At 52.5% G+C, this 19,571-nt stretch overlaps 1 protein-coding gene across 3 annotated transcripts in view; it reads right to left on the bottom strand.

Annotated features, from left to right (window-relative positions):
- Positions 1-19,571, bottom strand: part of LOC140402499 (uromodulin-like) — a 61,001-nt gene that overhangs the window by 15,825 nt on the left and 25,605 nt on the right. For 2 of the 3 annotated variants that reach the window (XM_072490342.1, XM_072490341.1), the window contains exons 4-6: positions 15,965-16,041; positions 15,707-15,871; positions 1,036-1,338 (exon numbers count right to left, since the gene is read on the bottom strand). In XM_072490342.1, the coding sequence (XP_072346443.1) occupies positions 1,036-1,338; positions 15,707-15,871; positions 15,965-16,041 (545 nt within the window). The remainder of the gene's footprint in view (positions 1-1,035; positions 1,339-15,706; positions 15,872-15,964; positions 16,042-19,571) is intronic. The other variant, XM_072490343.1, reaches the window with a different exon arrangement.

Raw genomic sequence — 19,571 nt, 5'->3', positions numbered from 1 at the left:
ACAAGGCAAAGCTGCCAGAACTCAAGCCAGTGCACGCACAACCGCCCCCCCCCCCTCCCCCGACTCCAGCAACAGCCCCACATTGGTGGAGAGGAGTCCGCACGCAGCACAGTCCACCAGGAAAGGACACGCAGAGCACAGTGAGGAGAGAGAGAGAACACGCCTCCCCCTGACTCACACCAGGAAGGACCCCTCCATCCCAGGTGCACAGAAGCCGGAGTGCCGCAACTGGCGAGCACCCAGCCGCTAAGCCCAAAGTAACAATACAGAATAAAAATACAATAATAACCAAGTAATCCCCCAACGATAAAACAAAACCAACATTCGTACAGCAGTGCTGATATTCAATTGGGCCACCGCACTGCTGCTCTCACAGTTCCAGCATCCATTCTCCAGACACCATCCACTCCAAAAGTGAGTCCGTTCTCCTCCAGTTTCAGCCTGACAGTGGGCCAATCAAAACCGCCCCATGCTCCACTCCCAGACAGTAAGCCAAAAGGCAGCCAGTAACAAGTATAGGTCCCAGGCGTGACAACTGCTGGCAGACAAACTCTATCCTCTCTCTCCCCTGCACTCCATCCAACCGCTCGTGGCACTGCTCTCCCTTGCTGTAGTCCAGGCTTCAAAGTCCGGAAAGGCAGCCGACATACAGAATAACAGACCAGGTCCGGGAGCGGAGTTACAGCCAGAAACAGCAGCAGCTCAGAGATAAACAGCCTGCATGTGACAGGCCTGAGATTCACCAGTGTGAAATGCTCAGGTGACTAGGAGGCAGGGCTCCATCCTAATTGGAGGAACTCCCCACAGAATATAACCCCATCCTGGAAGCATTTCAGGAAGTGAAGCGGAACGGATCGGATCAGATCAGTCTGGCCTCTCGGGGAGCCTTTGCCTCCATCTCCAACGCCCCTCACTCACTCCATCCCACTCCCCTCACTCACTCCTTGCAAAGGAATAAAAGCCACTCCCTCAGTTACGGACTTGATGATTGCTGCGGGAGTTTTCCGGGTGAAGTTTCAGTTCAAATGCTGGTACCTGATGATGATGATGCAGCATTTGAAGATGCAATGTGTGACCGAGTGGTCTGTGGCCTGGGTGGCAGAGTGGTCTGTGGCCTGGGTGGCAGAGTGGTCTGTGGTCTGGGTGGCAGAGTGGTCTGTGGCCTGGGTGGCAGAGTGGTCTGTGGTCTGAGCGGCAGAGTGGTCTGTGGTCTGAGCGGCAGAGTGGTCTGTGGCCTGGGTGGCGGAGTGGTCTGTGGTCTGTTTGGTAGAGTGGTCTGTGGTCTGAGCGGCAGAGTGGTCTGTGGCCTGGGTGGCAGAGTTGGAACTACAGCATCAGCTGGAAATAAGGGACACAAAGAGAGGGAGACTGAGTGAGGACAAAATCACAACATCAAAGCAATAATTCAGCAAATGAGAGAGAAGAGGCGGAACAGCCTCCACAATCATACAAATGTGACTCCTACCCAGACTGGTCCCCACACGGACAGTCCACATACTCCTGACCCCATAATGGACCCCTCCACCCACCAGTAAGCAACCCCCATGGTATCCCCCAAATCCGACCCCCACCCACACGAGATTCTCTTCCCCTTCCACAGTCCCTCAGGGGCTGGTTTAGCTCACTGGGCTAAATTGCTGGCTTTGAAAGCAGACCAAGGCAGGCCAGCAGCACGGTTCAATTCCCGTACCAGCCTCCCCGAACAGGCGCCGGAATGTGGCGACTAGGGGCTGTTCACAGTAACTTAATTGAAGCCTACTTGTGACAATAAGCGATTTTCATTTTTTCATTTCATTCACTGACCCAACACCCCTCTCTCCAACCCCCACCCACCCCACCACCAATCCCCCCGATCCCACACACCAAACCTCAACCCGAATCAGCTGGCCTCTGGGGTAGAACATAGAAAAATACAGCACAGAACAGGCCCTTCGGCCCACGATGATGTGCCGAACCTTTGTCCTAGATTAATCATAGATTATCATTGAATTTACAGTGCAGAAGGAGGCCATTCGGCCCATCGAGTCTGCACCGGCTCTTGGAAAGAGCACCCTACCCAAAGTCAACACCTCCACCCAACACCAAGGGCAATTTTGGACACGAAGGGCAATTTATCATGGCCAATCCACATAACCTGCACATCTTTGGACTGTGGGAGGAAACCGGAGCATCCGGAAGAAACCCACGCAGACACGGGGAGGACGTGCAGACTCCGCACAGACAGTGACCCAAGCCGGAATCGAACCTGGGACCCTGGAGCTGTGAAGCAATTGTGCTATCCACAATGCTACCGTGCTGCCCTGAAGAACAAATAAATCTACACTATATCATTTTACCGTAATCCATGTACCTATCCAATAGCCGCTTGAAGGTCCCTAATGTTTCCGACTCAACTACTTCCACAGGCAGTGCATTCCATGCCCCCACTACTCTCTGGGTAAAGAACCTACCTCTGACATCCCCCCTATATCTTCCACCATTCACCTTAAATTTATGTCCCCTTGTAATGGTTTGTTCCCCCCGGGGAAAAAGTCTCTGACTGTCTACTCTATCTATTCCCCTGATCATCTTATAAACCTCTATCAAGTCACCCCTCATCCTTCTCCGTTCTCACGATAAAAGGCCTAGCACCCTCAACCTTTCCTCATAAGACCTACTCTCCATTCCAGGCAACATCCTGGTAAATCTCCTTTGCGCCTTTTCCAAAGCTTCCACATCCTTCCTAAAATGAGGCGACCAGAACTGTACACAGTACTCGAAATGTGGCCTTACCAAAGTTTTGTACAGCTGCATCATCACCTCACGGCTCTTAAATTCAATCCCTCTGTGAATGAACGCTAGCACACCATAGGCCTTCTTCACAGCTCTATCCACTTGAGTGGCAACTTTCAAATATGTATGAACATAGACCCCAAGATCTCTCTGCTCCTCCACATTGCCAAGAACTCTACCGTTAACCCTATATTCCGCATTCATATTTGTCCTTCCAAAATGGACAACCTCACACTTTTCAGGGCTAAACTCCATCTGCCACTTCTCAGCCCAGCTCTGCATCCTATCTATGTCTCTTTGCAGCCGACAACAGCCCTCCTCACTATCCACAACTCCACCAATCTTCGTATCGTCTGCAAATTTACTGACCCACCCTTCAACTCCCTCATCTAAGTCATGAATGAAAATCACAAACAGCAGAGGACCCAGAACTGATCCCTGTGGTACGCCAATGGTAACTGGGATCCAGGCTGAATATTTGCCATCCACCACCACTCTCTGACTTCTATCGGTTAGCCAGTTCGTTATCCAACAGGCTAAATGTTCCACTATCCCATGCCTCCTTACTTTCTGCAGAAGCCTACCATGGGGAACCTTATCAAATGCCTTACTAAAATCCATGTACACTACATCCACTGCTTTACCTTCACCCACATGCTTGGTCACCTCCTCAAAGAATTCAATAAGACTTGTAAGGCAAGACCTGCCCCTCACAAATCCGTGCTGACTATCCCTAATCAAGCAGTGTCTTTCCAGATGCTCAGAAATCTTATCCTTCAGTACCCTTTCCATTACTTTGCCTACCACCGAAGTAAAACTAACTGGCCTGTAATTCCCAGGGTTATCCCTAGTCCCTTTTTTGAACAGGGGCACGACATTCGCCACTCTCCAATCCCCTGGTACTACCCCTGTTGACAGTGAGGACGAAAAGATCATTGCCAACGGCTCTGCAATCTCATCTCTTGCTTCCCATAGAGTCCTTGGATATATCCCGTCAGGCCCGGGGGACTTGTCTATCCTCACGTTTTTCAAAATGCCCAACACATCTTCCTTCCTAACAAGTATTTCCTCGAGCTTACCAGTCTGTTTCACACTGTCCTCTCCAACAATATGGCCCCTCTTATTTGTAAATACAGAAGAAAAGTACTCATTCAAGACCTCTCCTATCTCTTCAGACTCAATACACAATCTCCCGCTACTGTCCTTGATCGGACCTACCCTCGCTCTAGTCATTCTCATATTTCTCACATATGTGTAAAAGGCCTTGGGGTTTTCCTTGATCCTCCCCGCCAAACATTGTTCATGCCCTCTCTTAGCTCTCCTAATCCTTTTCTTCAGTTCCCTCCTGGCTATCTTGTATACCTCCAACGCCCTGTCTGAACCTTGTTTCCTCAGCCTTACATAAGTCTCCTTTTTCCTCTGAACAACACATTCAACCTCTCTTGTCAACCATGGTTCCCTCACTCGACCATCTCTTCCCTGCCTGACAGGGACAGATATATCAAGGACACGTAGTACCTGTTCCTTGAACAAGTTCCACATTTCACTTGCGTCCTTCCCTGACAGCCTATGTTCCCAACTTATGCACTTCAATTCTTGTCTGACAACATCGTATTTACCCTTCCCCCAATTGTAAACCTTGCCCTGTTGCACGCACCTATCCCTCTCCATTACTAGAGTGAAAGTCACAGAATTGTGGTCACTATCTCCAAAATGCTCCGCCACTAACAAATCTGTCACTTGCCCTGGTTCATTACCAAGTACTAAATCCAACATTGCCCCTCCTCTGGACGGACAATCTACATACTGTGTTAGAAAAGCTTCCTGGACACACTGCACAAACACCACCCCATCCAAACTATTTGATCTCAAGAGTTTCCACTCAATATTTGGGAAGTTAAAGTCGCACATGACTTCTACACTGTGACTTCTGCACCTTTCCAAAATCTGTTTCCCAATCTGTTCCTCCACATCTCTGCTACTATTGGGGGGCCTATAGAAAACTCCTAACAAGGTGACTGCTCCTTTCCTATTTCTGACTTCAACCCATGCTACCTCAATAGGGTGATACTCCTCGAACTGCCTTTCTGCAGCTGTTATACTATCTCTAATTGATAATGCCACCACCCCCCCCACCTCTTTTACCACCCTCCCTAATCTTATTGAAACATCTTTAACCAGGGACCTCCAACAACCATTTCTGCCCCTCTTCTATCCAAGTTTCCGTGATGGCCACCACATCGTAGTCCCAAGTACCGATCCATGCCTTAAGTTCACCCACCTTATTCCTGACGCTTCTTGCGTTGAAGTATACACACTTCAACCCATCTCCGTGCCTGCAAGTACTCTCCTTTGTCAGTGTTCCCTTCCCCACTGCCTCACTACATGCTTTGGCGTCCTGAATATCGGCTACCTTAGTTGCTGGACTACAAATCCGGTTCCCATTCCCCTGCCAAATTAGTTTATACCCTCCCGAAGAGTACTAGAAAACCTCCCTCCCAGGATATTGGTGCCCCTCTGGTTCAGATGCAACCCGTCCTGCTTGTACAGGTCCCACCTTCCCCAGAATGTGCTCCAATTATCCAAATACCTGAAGCCCTCCCTCCTACACCATTCCTGCAGCCACGTGTTCAGCTGCATTCTCTCCCCATTCCTAGCCTCGCTATCACGTGGCACCGGCAACAAACCAGAGATGACAACTCTGTCTGTCCTGGCTTTTAACTTCCAGCCTAACTCCCTAAATTTGTTTATTACCTCCACACCCCTTTTCCTACCTATGTCGTTGGTACCAATGTGCACCACGACTTCTGGCTGCTCCCCTCCCCCTTAAGGATCCTGAAGACACGATCCGAGACATCCCTGGCCCTGGCACCCAGGAGGCAACATACCTTCCGGGAGTCTCGCTCGCGACCACAGAATCTCCTATCTATTCCCCTAACCATTGAATCTCCTACTACTATTGCTTTTCTATTCTCTCCCCTTCCCTTCTGAGCCCCAGAGCCAGACTCAGTGCCAGAGACCTGGCCGCTGGGGCCTTCCCCCGGTAGGTCATCCCCCCCAACAGCATCCAAAACGGTAGAGAATCCCAAACAGTCACAACTCTGTCAGTTTATCATTTTTTAAAGTTTCCCTCCCTCTCGGCCCGAACTGGCTTCCCCGTATTTTGAATTTGTGCCTCATGGTTCCAGACTCCCAAACCCGGGAAAACAGCTCAGCCACGCCCACCCTGAGCCACACCCACCCTGAGCCACACCCACCCTGAGCCACACCCACCCTGAGCCACGCCCACCCTGAGCCACACCCACCCTGAGCCACACCCACCCTGAGCCACACCCACCCTGAGCCACACCCACCCTGAGCCACGCCCACCCTGAGCCACGCCCACCCTGAGCCACACCCACCCTGAGTCACACCCACCCTGAGCCACGCCCACCCTGAGCCACGCCCACCCTGAGCCAAACCCACCCTGAGTCACACCCACCCTGAGCCACACCCACCCTGAGCCACACCCACCCTGAGCCACATCCACCCTGAGCCACGCCCACCCTGAGCCACACCCACCCTGAGCCACGCCCACCCTGAGCCACACCCACCCTGAGCCACATCCACCCTGAGCCACGCCCACCCTGAGCCACATCGAGCCTGTCTCTGCATTAAGTATGTTTTAGGTTTCAGTGAGAGTTCATCGGGTCAGAGAGTTTCACAACACAGAAAGAGGCCCTTCAGCCCATCGGGTCAATGCTGGCCGTCAAACACCCGTCTATTCCAATCCCATTTCCCAGCACTTGGTCTGTTGTCTTGTTTGCTTTGGCATTTCAAGTGCTAAACGCTACTTAAATGTTGTGAGGGTCCCTCCTCCACCCCCCTTTCAGGCAGCGAGTTCCAGATTCCCACCTCCCTCTGGGTGAAAAAGCTTTTCCGCAAATCCCCTCCATGTCTCCTGCCGCTGGTCTGAAATCTGTGCCCCCTGATTATTGGCCCCTCAACTGAGGAGAAAGGTTTCTTCCTGTCCACCCTTTACATGTCCCTCAAATTGTGTACACCTCACTCCGGTCCTCCTCGGCCTTCTCTGCTCCATGGAAAACCGCAGCCTAACCAGGGGAGCGTGGTAGCACAGTGGTTAGCACTGTTGTTTCACAGCTCCAGGGCCCCAGGTTCGATTCCCGGCTGGGTCACTGTCTGTGCAGAGTCTGCACATTCTCCCCATGGCTGTGTGGGTTTCCTCCGGGTGCTCCGGGTTCCTCCCACAAGTCCTGAAAGATGTGCTGTTAGTAATTTGGACATTCTGAATTCTCCCTCTGTGTCCCCGAACAGGCGCCGGAATGTGGCGACCAGGGGATTTTCACAGTAACGTCATTGCAGTGTTAATGTAAGCCTACTTGTGACAATGAAGATTATTATTATTAGAGCTGGAACACTCCAACCCAGGAACATCCTGGTGAATCTCCTCTGCACCCTCTCCAATGTAATCACATCCTACCTATAGTGTGGTGACCCAGAACCGTACACAGTTTCCCAGCCAGGGTCTAAGCAGTGTTTTATACAGCTCCATCATTACCTCTCTGCTTTTATATTCTATGCCATGGCACGTATCCTATATGCTTCTTAACCACCTTATCTACCTGTCCCGCTGCCTTCAGGGATCTGTGCACATGAACCCGAAGATCCCGCGGGTCCTCTGTGCTTCCTCCTTTCCTGCCGTTCACTGTACATTCCCTTGTCTTGTTCCTCCTCCCAAAATGCATCACCTCACACGTTTCAGGGTAAATTCCACTTGCCGCTGTTCTGGCCCTCTAACCAGCCCGTCTATATCATCCTGAGAGAATACATGTCTGGGTTCTTCAAACTCTCTTTGTAAGACAGACCAGACACCCCACGAACAAGTCTGGTGAACCTTCGGTAAACTCCAGCAATGGGAATAATATCCTTCCTCGGGTAAGAAGGGGATTTGAGGAAAACAGTTTTTACCCAGAGGGTGGTGACGGTCTGGAACACACTGGCTGGGAGGGTGGTGATGGTCTGGAACACACTGGCTGGGAGGGTGGTGACGGTCTGGAACACACTGGCTGGGAGGGTGGTGACGGTCTGGAACACACTGGCTGGGAGGGTGGTGACGGTCTGGAACACACTGGCTGGGAGGGTGGTGGAGGCGGTTGCCTCACATCCTGTAAAAAGTACCTGGCTGAGTTCTTGGCACATTGTAACATTCGAGGCTGTGGGACAAGTGCTGGCCAATGGGATGAGGTGGGCAGGTCAGGTGCTTTTCATGCATCGGTGCAGACTCGATGGGCCGAAGGGCCTCTTCTGCACTCGGTGATTCTGTGATTCTATAAGGAACCACATCGACACAAACCACTCGGGGTTTGGTCTAATCAGAGTTCTATCAATTTGCAGCAAGATTTTGCTGCTCCTGGACTCCAATTCTCTGCTGACAAAGCCTAACATACCATTCACTTCCTTTTAAAAACAAATATTTTTAATTAAAGTTTTGCAATGTTTTTCATAATAAATAGTAATAATCCTAACACAGCAAAATAGAGTGAACATTAACATAGTGCAATCAGAGAATATACAACAGCAATTGACTAGACGTGACCCCACGCGCCTCAGTCTTCCCACACCCTCCCAACGGAGCCCTCACCCCCACTCCCCTCTGGGTCGCTGCTGCTGACGTTTTAATTTTCCCTGAGAAGCCACCGGACGGTATTATGCCCCCGCTCAACAGCAGCAGCTCTGTACACTTGGCAAAATTATTTACACACATAAGTAGGCATCTGTTCATAGTGTTGTCGTCCCTTGCTTCTCCCAGACGGAGTTCGCTGCCGTTGTCATCTCATTCCGCTTCTGCGGCCCTCCCGTCTTCCCCGTTTTCTCTGTTCCTTTGGACGTTAAATTTGTTAATGTCTCCTTGCCTCCCCCCTCCCTGGCTCTCCTCTATTGTTCCCTGTCTCTCCCCCCCCCCCCCCCCCCCCCCTCTCCCGGTCTATCTCTCCCTCTTTCCGGTCTATCCCCACCCCTCTCCCGGTCTATCTCTCCCTCTCCCCGCTCGTGCCCCCCCCCCCCCCCCCGGTCTATCTCTCCCTCTCATGCTTTGGCTACTCTCCCGTTTCTTGGCTACCTGGCTATTCTTCTGCTTGTTCGTTGGCCACAAACAGGTCCCGGAACAATTGGGTGAATGGCTCCCACGTTCTGTGGAAGCCGTCGTCTGACCCTCGGACGGCGAATTTGATTTTCTCCATTTGGGGAGATTCCGAGAGGTCGGACAGCCAGTCTGCAGCTTTGGGTGGTGCTGACCGCCAGCCAGTCTGCAGCTTTGGGTGGTGCTGCTGACCGCCAGCCAGTCTGCAGCTTTGGGTGCTGCTGACCGCCAGCCAGTCTGCAGCTTTGGGTGGTGCTGACCGCCAGCCAGTCTGCAGCTTTGGGTGCTGCTGACCGCCAGCCAGTCTGCAGCTTTGGGTGGTGCTGACCGCCAGCCAGTCTGCAGCATTGGGTGGTGCTGACCGCCAGCCAGTCTGCAGCTTTGGGGGGGGCTGCTGACCGCCAGCCAGTCTGCAGCTTTGGGTGGTGCTGACCGCCAGCCAGTCTGCAGCTTTGGGGGGGGCTGCTGACCGCCAGCCAGTCCGCAGCTTTGGGTGGTGCTGACCGCCAGCCAGTCTGCAGCTTTGGGTGGTGCTGACCGCCAGCCAGTCCGCAGCTTTGGGTGCTGCTGACCGCCAGCCAGTCTGCAGCTTTGGGTGGTGCTGACCGCCAGCCAGTCTGCAGCTTTGGGTGGTGCTGACCGCCAGCCAGTCTGCAGCTTTGGGTGGTGCTGACCGCCAGCCAGTCCGCAGCTTTGGGTGGTGCTGACCGCCAGCCAGTCTGCAGCATTGGGTGGTGCTGACCGCCAGCCAGTCTGCAGCATTGGGTGGTGCTGACCGCCAGCCAGTCTGCAGCTTTGGGTGGGGGGCTGCTGACCGCCAGCCAGTCCGCAGCTTTGGGTGGTGCTGACCGCCAGCCAGTCTGCAGCTTTGGGTGGTGCTGACCGCCAGCCAGTCTGCAGCTTTGGGTGGGGGGCTGCTGACCGCCAGCCAGTCCGCAGCTTTGGGTGGTGCTGACCGCCAGCCAGTCTGCAGCTTTGGGTGGTGCTGACCGCCAGCCAGTCTGCAGCTTTGGGTGGTGCTGACCGCCAGCCAGTCTGCAGCTTTGGGTGGTGCTGACCGCCAGCCAGTCTGCAGCTTTGGGTGCTGCTGACCGCCAGCCAGTCTGCAGCTTTGGGTGGTGCTGACCGCCAGCCAGTCCGCAGCTTTGGGTGGTGCTGACCGCCAGCCAGTCTGCAGCATTGGGTGGTGCTGACCGCCAGCCAGTCTGCAGCTTTGGGTGGGGGGCTGCTGACCGCCAGCCAGTCCGCAGCTTTGGGTGGTGCTGACCGCCAGCCAGTCTGCAGCTTTGGGTGGTGCTGACCGCCAGCCAGTCTGCAGCTTTGGGTGGGGGGCTGCTGACCGCCAGCCAGTCTGCAGCTTTGGGTGCTGCTGACCGCCAGCCAGTCCGCAGCTTTGGGTGGTGCTGACCGCCAGCCAGTCTGCAGCTTTGGGCGGTGCTGCTGACCGCCAGCCAGTCTGCAGCTTTGGGTGGTGCTGCTGACCACCAGCCAGTCCGCAGCTTTGGGTCGTGCTGACCGCCAGCCAGTCCGCAGCTTTGGGCGGTGCTGCTGACCGCCAGCCAGTCTGCAGCTTTGGGTGCTGCTGACCGCCAGCCAGTCTGCAGCTTTGGGTGCTGCTGACCGCCAGCCAGTCCGCAGCTTTGGGGGTGCTGCTGACCGCCAGCCAGTCCGCAGCTTTGGATGGTGCTGCTGACCGCCAGCCAGTCTGCAGCTTTGGGTGGTGCTGCTGACCGCCAGCCAGTCTGCAGCTTTGGGTGGTGCTGCTGACCGCCAGCCAGTCTGCAGCTTTGGGGGGTGCTGCTGACCGCCAGCCGAACACGATTCCACGGCGGGCGATCGGGGAGGCAAAGGCAAGGGCATCCGCCCTCCTCCCCAGGAATAGATCTGGCTGGTCTGAAACCCCGAAGACCGCCACTTTCGGGCATGGCTCCACCCTCACCCCCACCACCTTGGACATTGCCTCGAAGAAGGCTGCCCAGTACCCCGCAAGTCTGGGGCAGGACCAGAACACGTGGGCGAGGTTGGCTGGGCCTCCTTGGCACCGCTCACATCTGTCCTCCACCTCTGGGAAGAACCTACTCATACGGGTTCTTGTTAAGTGGGCTCTATGTACCACTTTTAGTTGCGTCAGGCTAAGCCTTGCGCATGTGGAGGTGGAGTTGACCCTATGCAGTGCTTCGCTCCAGAGTCCCCGCCCTATCTCGATCCCAGGTCCTCCTCCCACTTCATTCTTGTTGCGTCCAGTACGGTGTCAGCCCCTTCTACCAGTCGGTCATACATGTCACCACAGTTTCCTTTATCTAGTATGCTTGCGTTCAGTAACTCTTCCAGTAGTGTCTGTCGTGGGGTTGTGGGTATGTCCCTGTCTCCTTTCGTAGGAAGTTTTTTAGTTTTTTAGCTCGTTCCCCCTGGCTAGCTGGAATTTCTCTGTCAGTTCGCCCAGTGTTACGATCCTGCCGTCCGTGTATAGGTCCCTGACTGTCAGTGTCCTTCTGTCCTGTCCCCACCTTTTGAAGGTGGCGTCAGTCAGTGCTGGCGGGAACCTATGGTTGTTGCAGATGGGAGCTTTACTCGACATTCTGGTCAGGCCAAATTGTTGCTGTAGTTGTTCCAGGACTGGAGGGTGTCTATTACCACCGGGCTGCTGGAGTGTTTTTGGGTGGGGATGGGAGCGCCACCGTGGCGAGGGCCCGGAGGGAGGTCCCCCTGCAGGAGGCCTCTTCCGCGCGTCCCCATTCGGCTTCTGGCTCCTTGATCCATCCCCTTATTCGCTCGGCCGTCGCCTCCCAGTGGTAAAGTTGTAGGTTTGGGAGGGCAAGCCCCCCCCCTGGATTTTGTTTTTTGTAAGACCTTCTTTGGGATCCCAGCATTCTTCCCCCCCCCATACGAACGCCATGATTAGTTTGTCTAGTGCTTTGAAAAAGGCCTTGGGGATGTAGATCGGGATGGATCTGAATAGGAAGAGGTACCTGGGCAGCACGTTCATGTTGATCGTCTGGACTCTCCCCGCGAGGGAGAGTGGGAGTGTGTTCCATCTTTGCAGGTCCTTTTTTACTTCCTCTGTCAGACTGGTGAGGTTCCATTTGTGGATCCCTTTCCAGTCGTGGGCTATTTGGATCCCCAGGTAGGAATTTGAGTCGGGCTTGTTTAAACGGCAGTCCCGTTAGGGCTGCCTCACCTACTTGTGGGAGTACTGGGAAGATCTCGCTTTTACTCATGTTGAGTTTGTAGCCCGAGAAGGCGCCAAGCTCTTTCAGGAGCGCGATGATTCTGTCCCTGCTGCTCTGCGGATCCGAAATGTAGAGGAGCAGGTCATCTGCATAGAGTGAGACTCTGTGCTCTCTGCCGCCCCTTCAGAACCCCCTCCAGCTTTTTGCTGCTCTGAGCGCGATTGCTAGTGGCTCGATCGCGAGAGCGAACAGCAGCGGGGACAGTGGGCATCCTTGTCTGGTGGCCCTGTGCAGCTGGAAGTATCGGGAGTTGGTTTGTTGGTCCGTACGCTCACCATGGGAGCGTTGTATAGGAGCTTTACCCAGGAGGTGAATTCTGTTCCAAGCCCGAACCGCTCCAGTACCTCTCTGAGGTATTTCCATTTGACTCTGTCGAAGGCCTTTTCTGCATCTAGGCAGACGATCACCTCTGGTGTTCTCTCCCCGGAGGGGGTCATTATCACATTCAGCAGGCGCCTGATGTTCGAGGTAAGCTGTCTACCTTTGACAAAGCCCGTCTGGTCCTCTGCGACCACCTCAGGTACTCAGTCTTCTAACCTTTTGGCTCGGATTTTGGCCAGTATTTTGGCGTCTGCATTCAGCAGTGAGATGGGTCTGTATGACTCACATTCTGTTGGGTCTTTGTCTTTCTTAGGTATCAGCGAGATTGAGGCCTGTGCTAGCGTGGGCGGCAGTGTGCCCCTCGCTAGCAAGTCTGTGAACATCTCCCGCAGGTGCGGGGCCAGTGCTGTCGCAAATTGTTTGTAGAAGTCCACCGGGAACCCGTCTGGTCCCGGCGCCTTCCCCGCCTGCATGGAGCTAATGCTGTCCATGATCTCTCCCAGTGATAGTGGTGCTTCGAAGCCCTGTTTTTTCCCTCCCCCACGACAGAAATGTCCAGTCCATCAAGGAACCGGTTCATCCCGGACTCCCCCATTGGGGGCTCTGAGGTGTACAGCCCTTGGTAGAAGGTCTTGAAGGTTTTGTTGATCTTTTCTGGTTCTGTTTCTAGCGTGCCTCTGGTATCCTTGATTTGTGCAATTTCTCTGGTGGCTGCCTGCTTTCTCAGCTGGTGTGCCAACAGGCAGCTGGCTTTGTCTCCGTGTTCGTATAGGGTCCCACGTGCCTGGCGGAGTTGGTGCACTGCTTTCCTGGTGGAGAGCGGGTCAAAGTTCCTTTGTAGCTCTTTCCTCTCCGCCAGGAGCTCTACGGTCGGGGCCTCGGAGTATTTACAGTCTACCTCCAGTATGGAGTCCACCAGCTGCTGCTTCGCCATCCGTTCCTCCCTATCTCTTTGCGCTTTGAAAGCGATGATTTCCCCTCTTAGTACGGCCATTGGTGCTTCCCAGAACGTGGAGGGTGAGACCTCCCCGTCCTGGTTGTTCTCTGTGTACTCTGCTATGGCCCGTGATAACCTTTCGTTGAAGGCCTTGTCCGCAAGTCGGGCTAAGTCCAACCTCCATGTGGGGCGTTGGGCCCTGCCCGTCTCCAGCCTCACGTCCATGTAGTGTGGAGCGTGGTCTGATATCACAATTGCGGAGTATCCCACCTTGTCTATCCCCGGAAGCACCGTTTTCCCTACCACAAAGAAGTCATTTCTGGTGTATACATTGTGTACTGGGGAGAAGGAGAATTCCTTCTCCCCCAGGTGGGCGAACCTCCAGGGGTCCACCGCTCCCAACTGCTCCATAAAGTGACTGAGTTCCCTTGCCATGCTTAAGGGTTTCCCCGTTTTGGGGTTTGATCTGTCTCTCTTTGGGTCCTGTACACAGTTGAAGTCCCCCCCATGATTAGTCGATGCGTCGCTATGTCAGGGATTTCTGCCATGGTCTTCTTGATGAAGCTCGTGTCGTCCCAGTTGGGTGCGTACACGTTAACTAGTACTACCGGTGCCCCATCCAGGGCCCCGCTGACCATGGCATACCGTCCCCCTGGTCCGTAACTGTCTTTGTCGCCCTAAACATCGTCCACTTGCCGATCAATATCGCTACCCCCCCTGGCCCTTGTTCCATAGCAGGAATGGTAGGTCTGTCGCCCTTTCTTACCCGCAGTCGGTCCTGCTCTCTCAGGTGTGTCTCTTGGAGGAAGACTATGTCGACCCTCATATTTCTTAGATGGGTGAGGACTCTGGATCTCTTCACTGGGCCGTTGAGTCATCTTACGTTCCAGGTGACTATCCTGCTGGGGGGCTTCTGCCCCATCGCACCTCTGGGATTAACCATACTTACCTGGTGGTTGCGCCCCTGCCCTCCGGGGTTTCCCTTTGTTAGGGGGCCGTCCAGGATGGCCGTTGTCACTGCTCTCTCCATGCGGTCGGGTCCCTGCGCTCCAGGGTTTCCCTTTGTCCAGGGGGCACCCAACATGGCCGCCCACTGAGCGTCCGCCACACGGGTAGTCCCCTGCACTCTGGGGTCTCCCTTTGCCCAGAGACCGTATTGGGTGGGTGCATGCAGCGATTCCTTGTTTCGAGCCCTTGGTTGTGGCACTTTGTCGCCCGATTCCCTTTCTAGCCTTGTTTGTCCCTCCTTCCCTGTGTCGCCCCTCGCTCTCCCTCCCTGTGTCCCCCCCACCCCCCCCCCCCCCACCCCCGCGGTCTCTCCCTCCCCCCCCTCCCGGTCTCTCCCTCCCCCCCCCTCCCCCCCTTCCCGGCCTCTCCCTCCCGGTCTCTCCCCTTTACAATTCACTTCCTAACTGCTCGTTGTAAATGCATGCTGGGTCTCAGTGACTTATTGATGAGGACTCCCAGCTCCCTTTGTACGTTTACACTTTCTAATCTCTCACCATTTGAGAAATAATCTGCACATCTGTCCCTCCCACCAAAGTGATGACCTCACATTTTCGATGTTCTCTTCCATCTCCCATGTTCTTGTCCACTCACTAAATCTGTCCAAATCCCCGTGAAGACTCTTTGTATCTTCCTCACAGCTCACATTCCCACTCACGTTGCTCCTTTCACAATCTTGGAAAGATTACATTTGGTCCCCACGTCCAAATCATTGATCAATAACAGCTGGGGCGGTCCAGAGAGCTGAGCCTTGTGGACCCCACTCGTCAGAGGCTGTCAATGTGAGAGTCACCCCTTTATTCCCACTCTCTGGTTTCTGCTTATTAACCAATCGTTATTCTTTGCCAACACCTTGCCTCCTGTTCCATTGCTTTCGCTGGTTGACCAAACTCCTGTTGGTAACTTTATCCGAAGCCTTCTGAAAATACAGGAACTCGACATCCCTTTTATCAATTCTGTCAGTAACATCCCAAAAAACGTCCAACATGTTCATCAAACATCTTCCCCCACATTAACCCATGTCGACTGTGTCCAGTCAGATCCTCATTCTCCAAGTGTCCATTTCTCACATCCTTTGGAATTGATTCGAGCGTTTCCCCTCCGACTGCAGCAAGGTGACTGAGTTGGGAAAGGGTTACAAAGGAGCTGTAACAGTGTCTGATTCAGTTCCTGTCGCTGGAAATTACACTTTGGGTTTCAGTCCCTTACAGCAGGAAGGTCTGATGTAACTTTGTCATTGCTGCTGCTGACCTGGGACATCCCAGAATTACCCGTTTACTCCATTTAAAACCCCCAATGTACCTGTGCAGTAAGCGAGGCTGCAGGCGGGTGCCGTCGACAAGTAATAAACAAAGTAATCGCTGCAGCGTTTGATCTTTATTTCCTGAGTCCATTGACAGGTATTTCCACTCCAGTGAAAACAAACTCTCCTCCTCACCTCCCCGTCACCCGGAGTGGGATGAACACCTGAAATGAGGGAGAGAAAGAGTGAAAAGTGTATCCAGTGTTAATACTGTTGGACAGTCAATGCAAATCTGATGCAATAGAGTCTGAAATTACCGTTTAACCAGCCTGAGGCGTGTGTGGAGCAGTGATTGATTGGGACAACAGTCTCAGGAATGATCGATCCACCAGGACTGAAAGAACAATCACACAGTCAGTCGCTGTACTGGGGAAAGCAAAATACAATGAAGCTGGAATTACTCAGCTGGTCAGGCAGCCTGTGTGGAGAGAAAGAGAATTAACATTTCTGTTTGTGATGACCCTTCGTCAGGACAGGGGAGTTATCACAACACCAAACATTAACTCTGATTCTCTCCACAGAAGCTGACTGAGCTGCTGAGTATTTCCAGCCTGTTCTGTTTCCATTTCACATTGTATTCAGGAGGACGTGTGTGAAATGTGCAATGAGATAAACTCAGCCAGGGAGGAACTATTACCATGTTTAGCACCCTGGAAAGTGGACATATCCCCTGAAAGAGACAAAATGTACCCGAGGCTGCTGAGGAGAACAAGGGAAGATGTAACAAAGACTCAAAGCAGCTTCACCCATCGACCGTGGCTATAGGTGTGGATCCGGAGATCTGGAGGACTAATCACATTGATAAAACCAGGATGAAGAGACAGGAGCACGAAGGACAGACCACTCCGCCTGATGTCTGTTGTGGGTAAATTACGGGAAATAATTGTATGATATTACATAAATCATGGTTTAAAAAGACATAAATTAATCAAAGAGAGTCAGGACAGATTTGTTCAGGGCAAGGCGAGTTTGACTAATTTAATTACATTGAGGAAGTAACGTGGAGAGTTGATGAGGGTAATGTGCATGATGCAGTCTGCATGGGGTTGACCAAGAGTTTTGACAAGATCCAACAAGACGGACAGATCAGGGAATTGGAACCTGATGAGATCCAGCCATAGTGGTGAGCTGGATCCCAATTGGCTCTCTGCCAGAGCAAAGGGTTCTGGGTAGTGTTACTGAGATTGGAAGGTTGTTTCCAGTGACATTCCCGAGGTATCGGACTGGGTTCCTTTATTCCTGTGGTATATGTCAATGACATGGAATTGTGGACATGATTAAATGTCTGCAGGAGAGGTGAAACTTGTTCCTGTGGTTGAGAGTGAGGCGGAAAGCTGTAAACTGCAGCAAGTTATCAATGGGCTGGTCAGGTGGGTGGATATGTGAGCAGCGGAACTCCATGTGAGGAAGTGTGAGGAAATGGGTTTTGGGAGGACAATCACTGCAAGGGGACCGACCACACAATGAGGGGTGGATATTGAGATGTGTGGTAGTGCAGAGGGATCTCAGAGTTTATATCACTGATTCCTGATGATAGCAGGCAGAGAAATAAGGTGGTCAAGATGGTGTTTCGGACACTTTCCCTTATTGGTCAAGGCCTTGAGTGGAAGAGGAAGGAGGTGTTTCTCGAATTGTATAAAACAATTGTTAGACCTGAGCTCGAGGACGGTGTACAGTTCTGGTCACCACAGGACAGGGACATTCCCGAGGTATCGGACTTGAATGTGATCAGACTTGAGAACGGAGTGAGATGATTAATGAGGATATTGCCAAGAATGGGAAATTGTAATCGGGAGGGGAGATTGGCTGGAGTTGTTTACCTTTGAACAGAGGAGGCTGAGGGGAGATTTAATTGTGATGTATAAAATGGGGAGGAATCTGGAACGAGTGGATTAGGAAGAACCAGTTTATATCAGCAGAGCAATCAATAACCAGGAGCAAAGATTGGAAGTAATTTTTGGAAGATTGATGGGGGGGGGATGAGGATGAATCTTTTCACCCACAGGGCAGTGTGAACTGCACAGTCTGACTGAGCCAGAAGGGGGCGCTCTGCCTTTTCAACCAGAATAGAAACAATGGATCGAATGGCCTCGTTCTGCATCGTGAATCTTTCTATGTTTACATATATCTCCCTCATCCCAGGAAGTCCCTTTATTCTGTGCCTTTGCTCCATTTTCCTGGAAATCTCCCATTATTGCCGGGTTCAATGACATGGTGCCTTGGGGCGAGGAGGTGAACTGGCGAAGGGGCCTTGGGGCGAGGAGGTGAACTGGCGAAGGGGCCTTGGGACGAGGAGGTGAACTGGCGAAGGGGCCTTGGGGCGAGGAGGTGAACTGGCGAAGGGGCCTTGGGAACCTTTGAGCTGCAGGTACTCAGTTTGGAGGCCAGCATACGAGTCATTTGGCATCGAGACATGGCTACCAAATGTGTTTGGGCAAATATTGTTTCCTGGGAGAAAAAAGATATACATCAAGTGTTTACTTTTGCAGTGACGAGCACAATGGGAAGGTGCAGCCTGTGGAACTGGCCTTCTGGTGCATCCAGAGGCAGGATCAGAACGCTGAGGAGGAAGGGCCTGTCACAGGACAGATGCCCAGAGAGCGGCCTCTCAGAGGGGACTTCCATTGGCCGGAGTGTACAGATGGAGCCTGGCCATCCTGTAGATGAATGACAGCCAGTGCTGCTGAAGACTCTGCCTGTCCCGGGACATAAGAACATAAGAACATAAGAACTAGGAGCAGGAGTAGGCCATCTGGCCCCTCGAGCCTGCTCCGCCATTTAACGAGATCATGGCTGATCTTTGTGGACTCAGCTCCACTCTCCGGCCCGTACACCATATCCCCGAATCCCTTTATTCTTTAGAAAGGGATCTATCTTTTTCTTAAAAACGTTTAAAGAAGGAGCCTCAACTGCTTCACTGGGCAAGGAATTCCAGAGATTCACAACCCTTTGGGTGAAGAAGTTCCTCCTGCACTCCATCCTAAATCTATTTCCCCTTATTTTGAGGCTATGCCCCCTAGTTCTGCTTTCCCCGACCAGTGGAAACAACCTGCCCGCATCTATCCTATCTATTCCCTTCATAATCTTATATGTTTCAATAAGAACCCCCGCATCCTTCGCTGCACATTTGATAGCACAATTCGCTGTGTGCACGCGAGCGCGCCGCCGGGGGGGGGGGGTCGGTGGTACAACTCACTAAAGCGAATCTCCCTTTGATGATGAAACACAAGAATCAGCCTGTTCTCTCCAAAACATCCTTTCTCTCCATTACCAAATGGACTTATGTACTCCTAAAAATACTATAACCTAATGTTTATTTTCCACTCCTGCCCACAAGTACATTTGTTCGTGCCATTAAAATCTGTATCTCCATAACATTCTATCTAATTCCCCCAAGTTAATTTCCAACACCAAGCATCACAACCCATTTTGTTCGTTCCTACAGCATCACTCCCTTCCCCTGGAGTCTTTTCCCCAAAGATAATACCTTGTTCTTTTATTTATTCTTTTATCAATCCTTCTCAAGTGATTAACTTGATTTCCCTACTCTATGCATTTTATTCCTTCTTTATTTAAAAAGCATTTCTAATTTGTGCTCATCTATTTTTTTCTTCCTATATTCTGAAGAGACATAGTCAAAATAATAACAGTTTCCCTCTCCATAGGTGCTACCGACCTGCTGAGTATTTCCGACTAGCTTAGGGATAGAAACTGGGCGAGATGCTGTAAATGTATTGTGCCTGTCCCCCTTGGTTAATAAAGCTGTCTTTGTCTCTGCCTCAACAATTTAGATTGCTGCTGGCCTTGTTCTGCATTACAAGCCAGCTGTTTAGCTCACTGTGCTAAACCTGCTCCATTTAGATG

Source organism: Scyliorhinus torazame, chromosome 25, assembly GCF_047496885.1.
Source record: "Scyliorhinus torazame isolate Kashiwa2021f chromosome 25, sScyTor2.1, whole genome shotgun sequence".
Lineage (NCBI taxonomy): Eukaryota > Metazoa > Chordata > Chondrichthyes > Carcharhiniformes > Scyliorhinidae > Scyliorhinus > Scyliorhinus torazame.
This window is presented reverse-complemented; position numbering and strand designations above follow the sequence as displayed.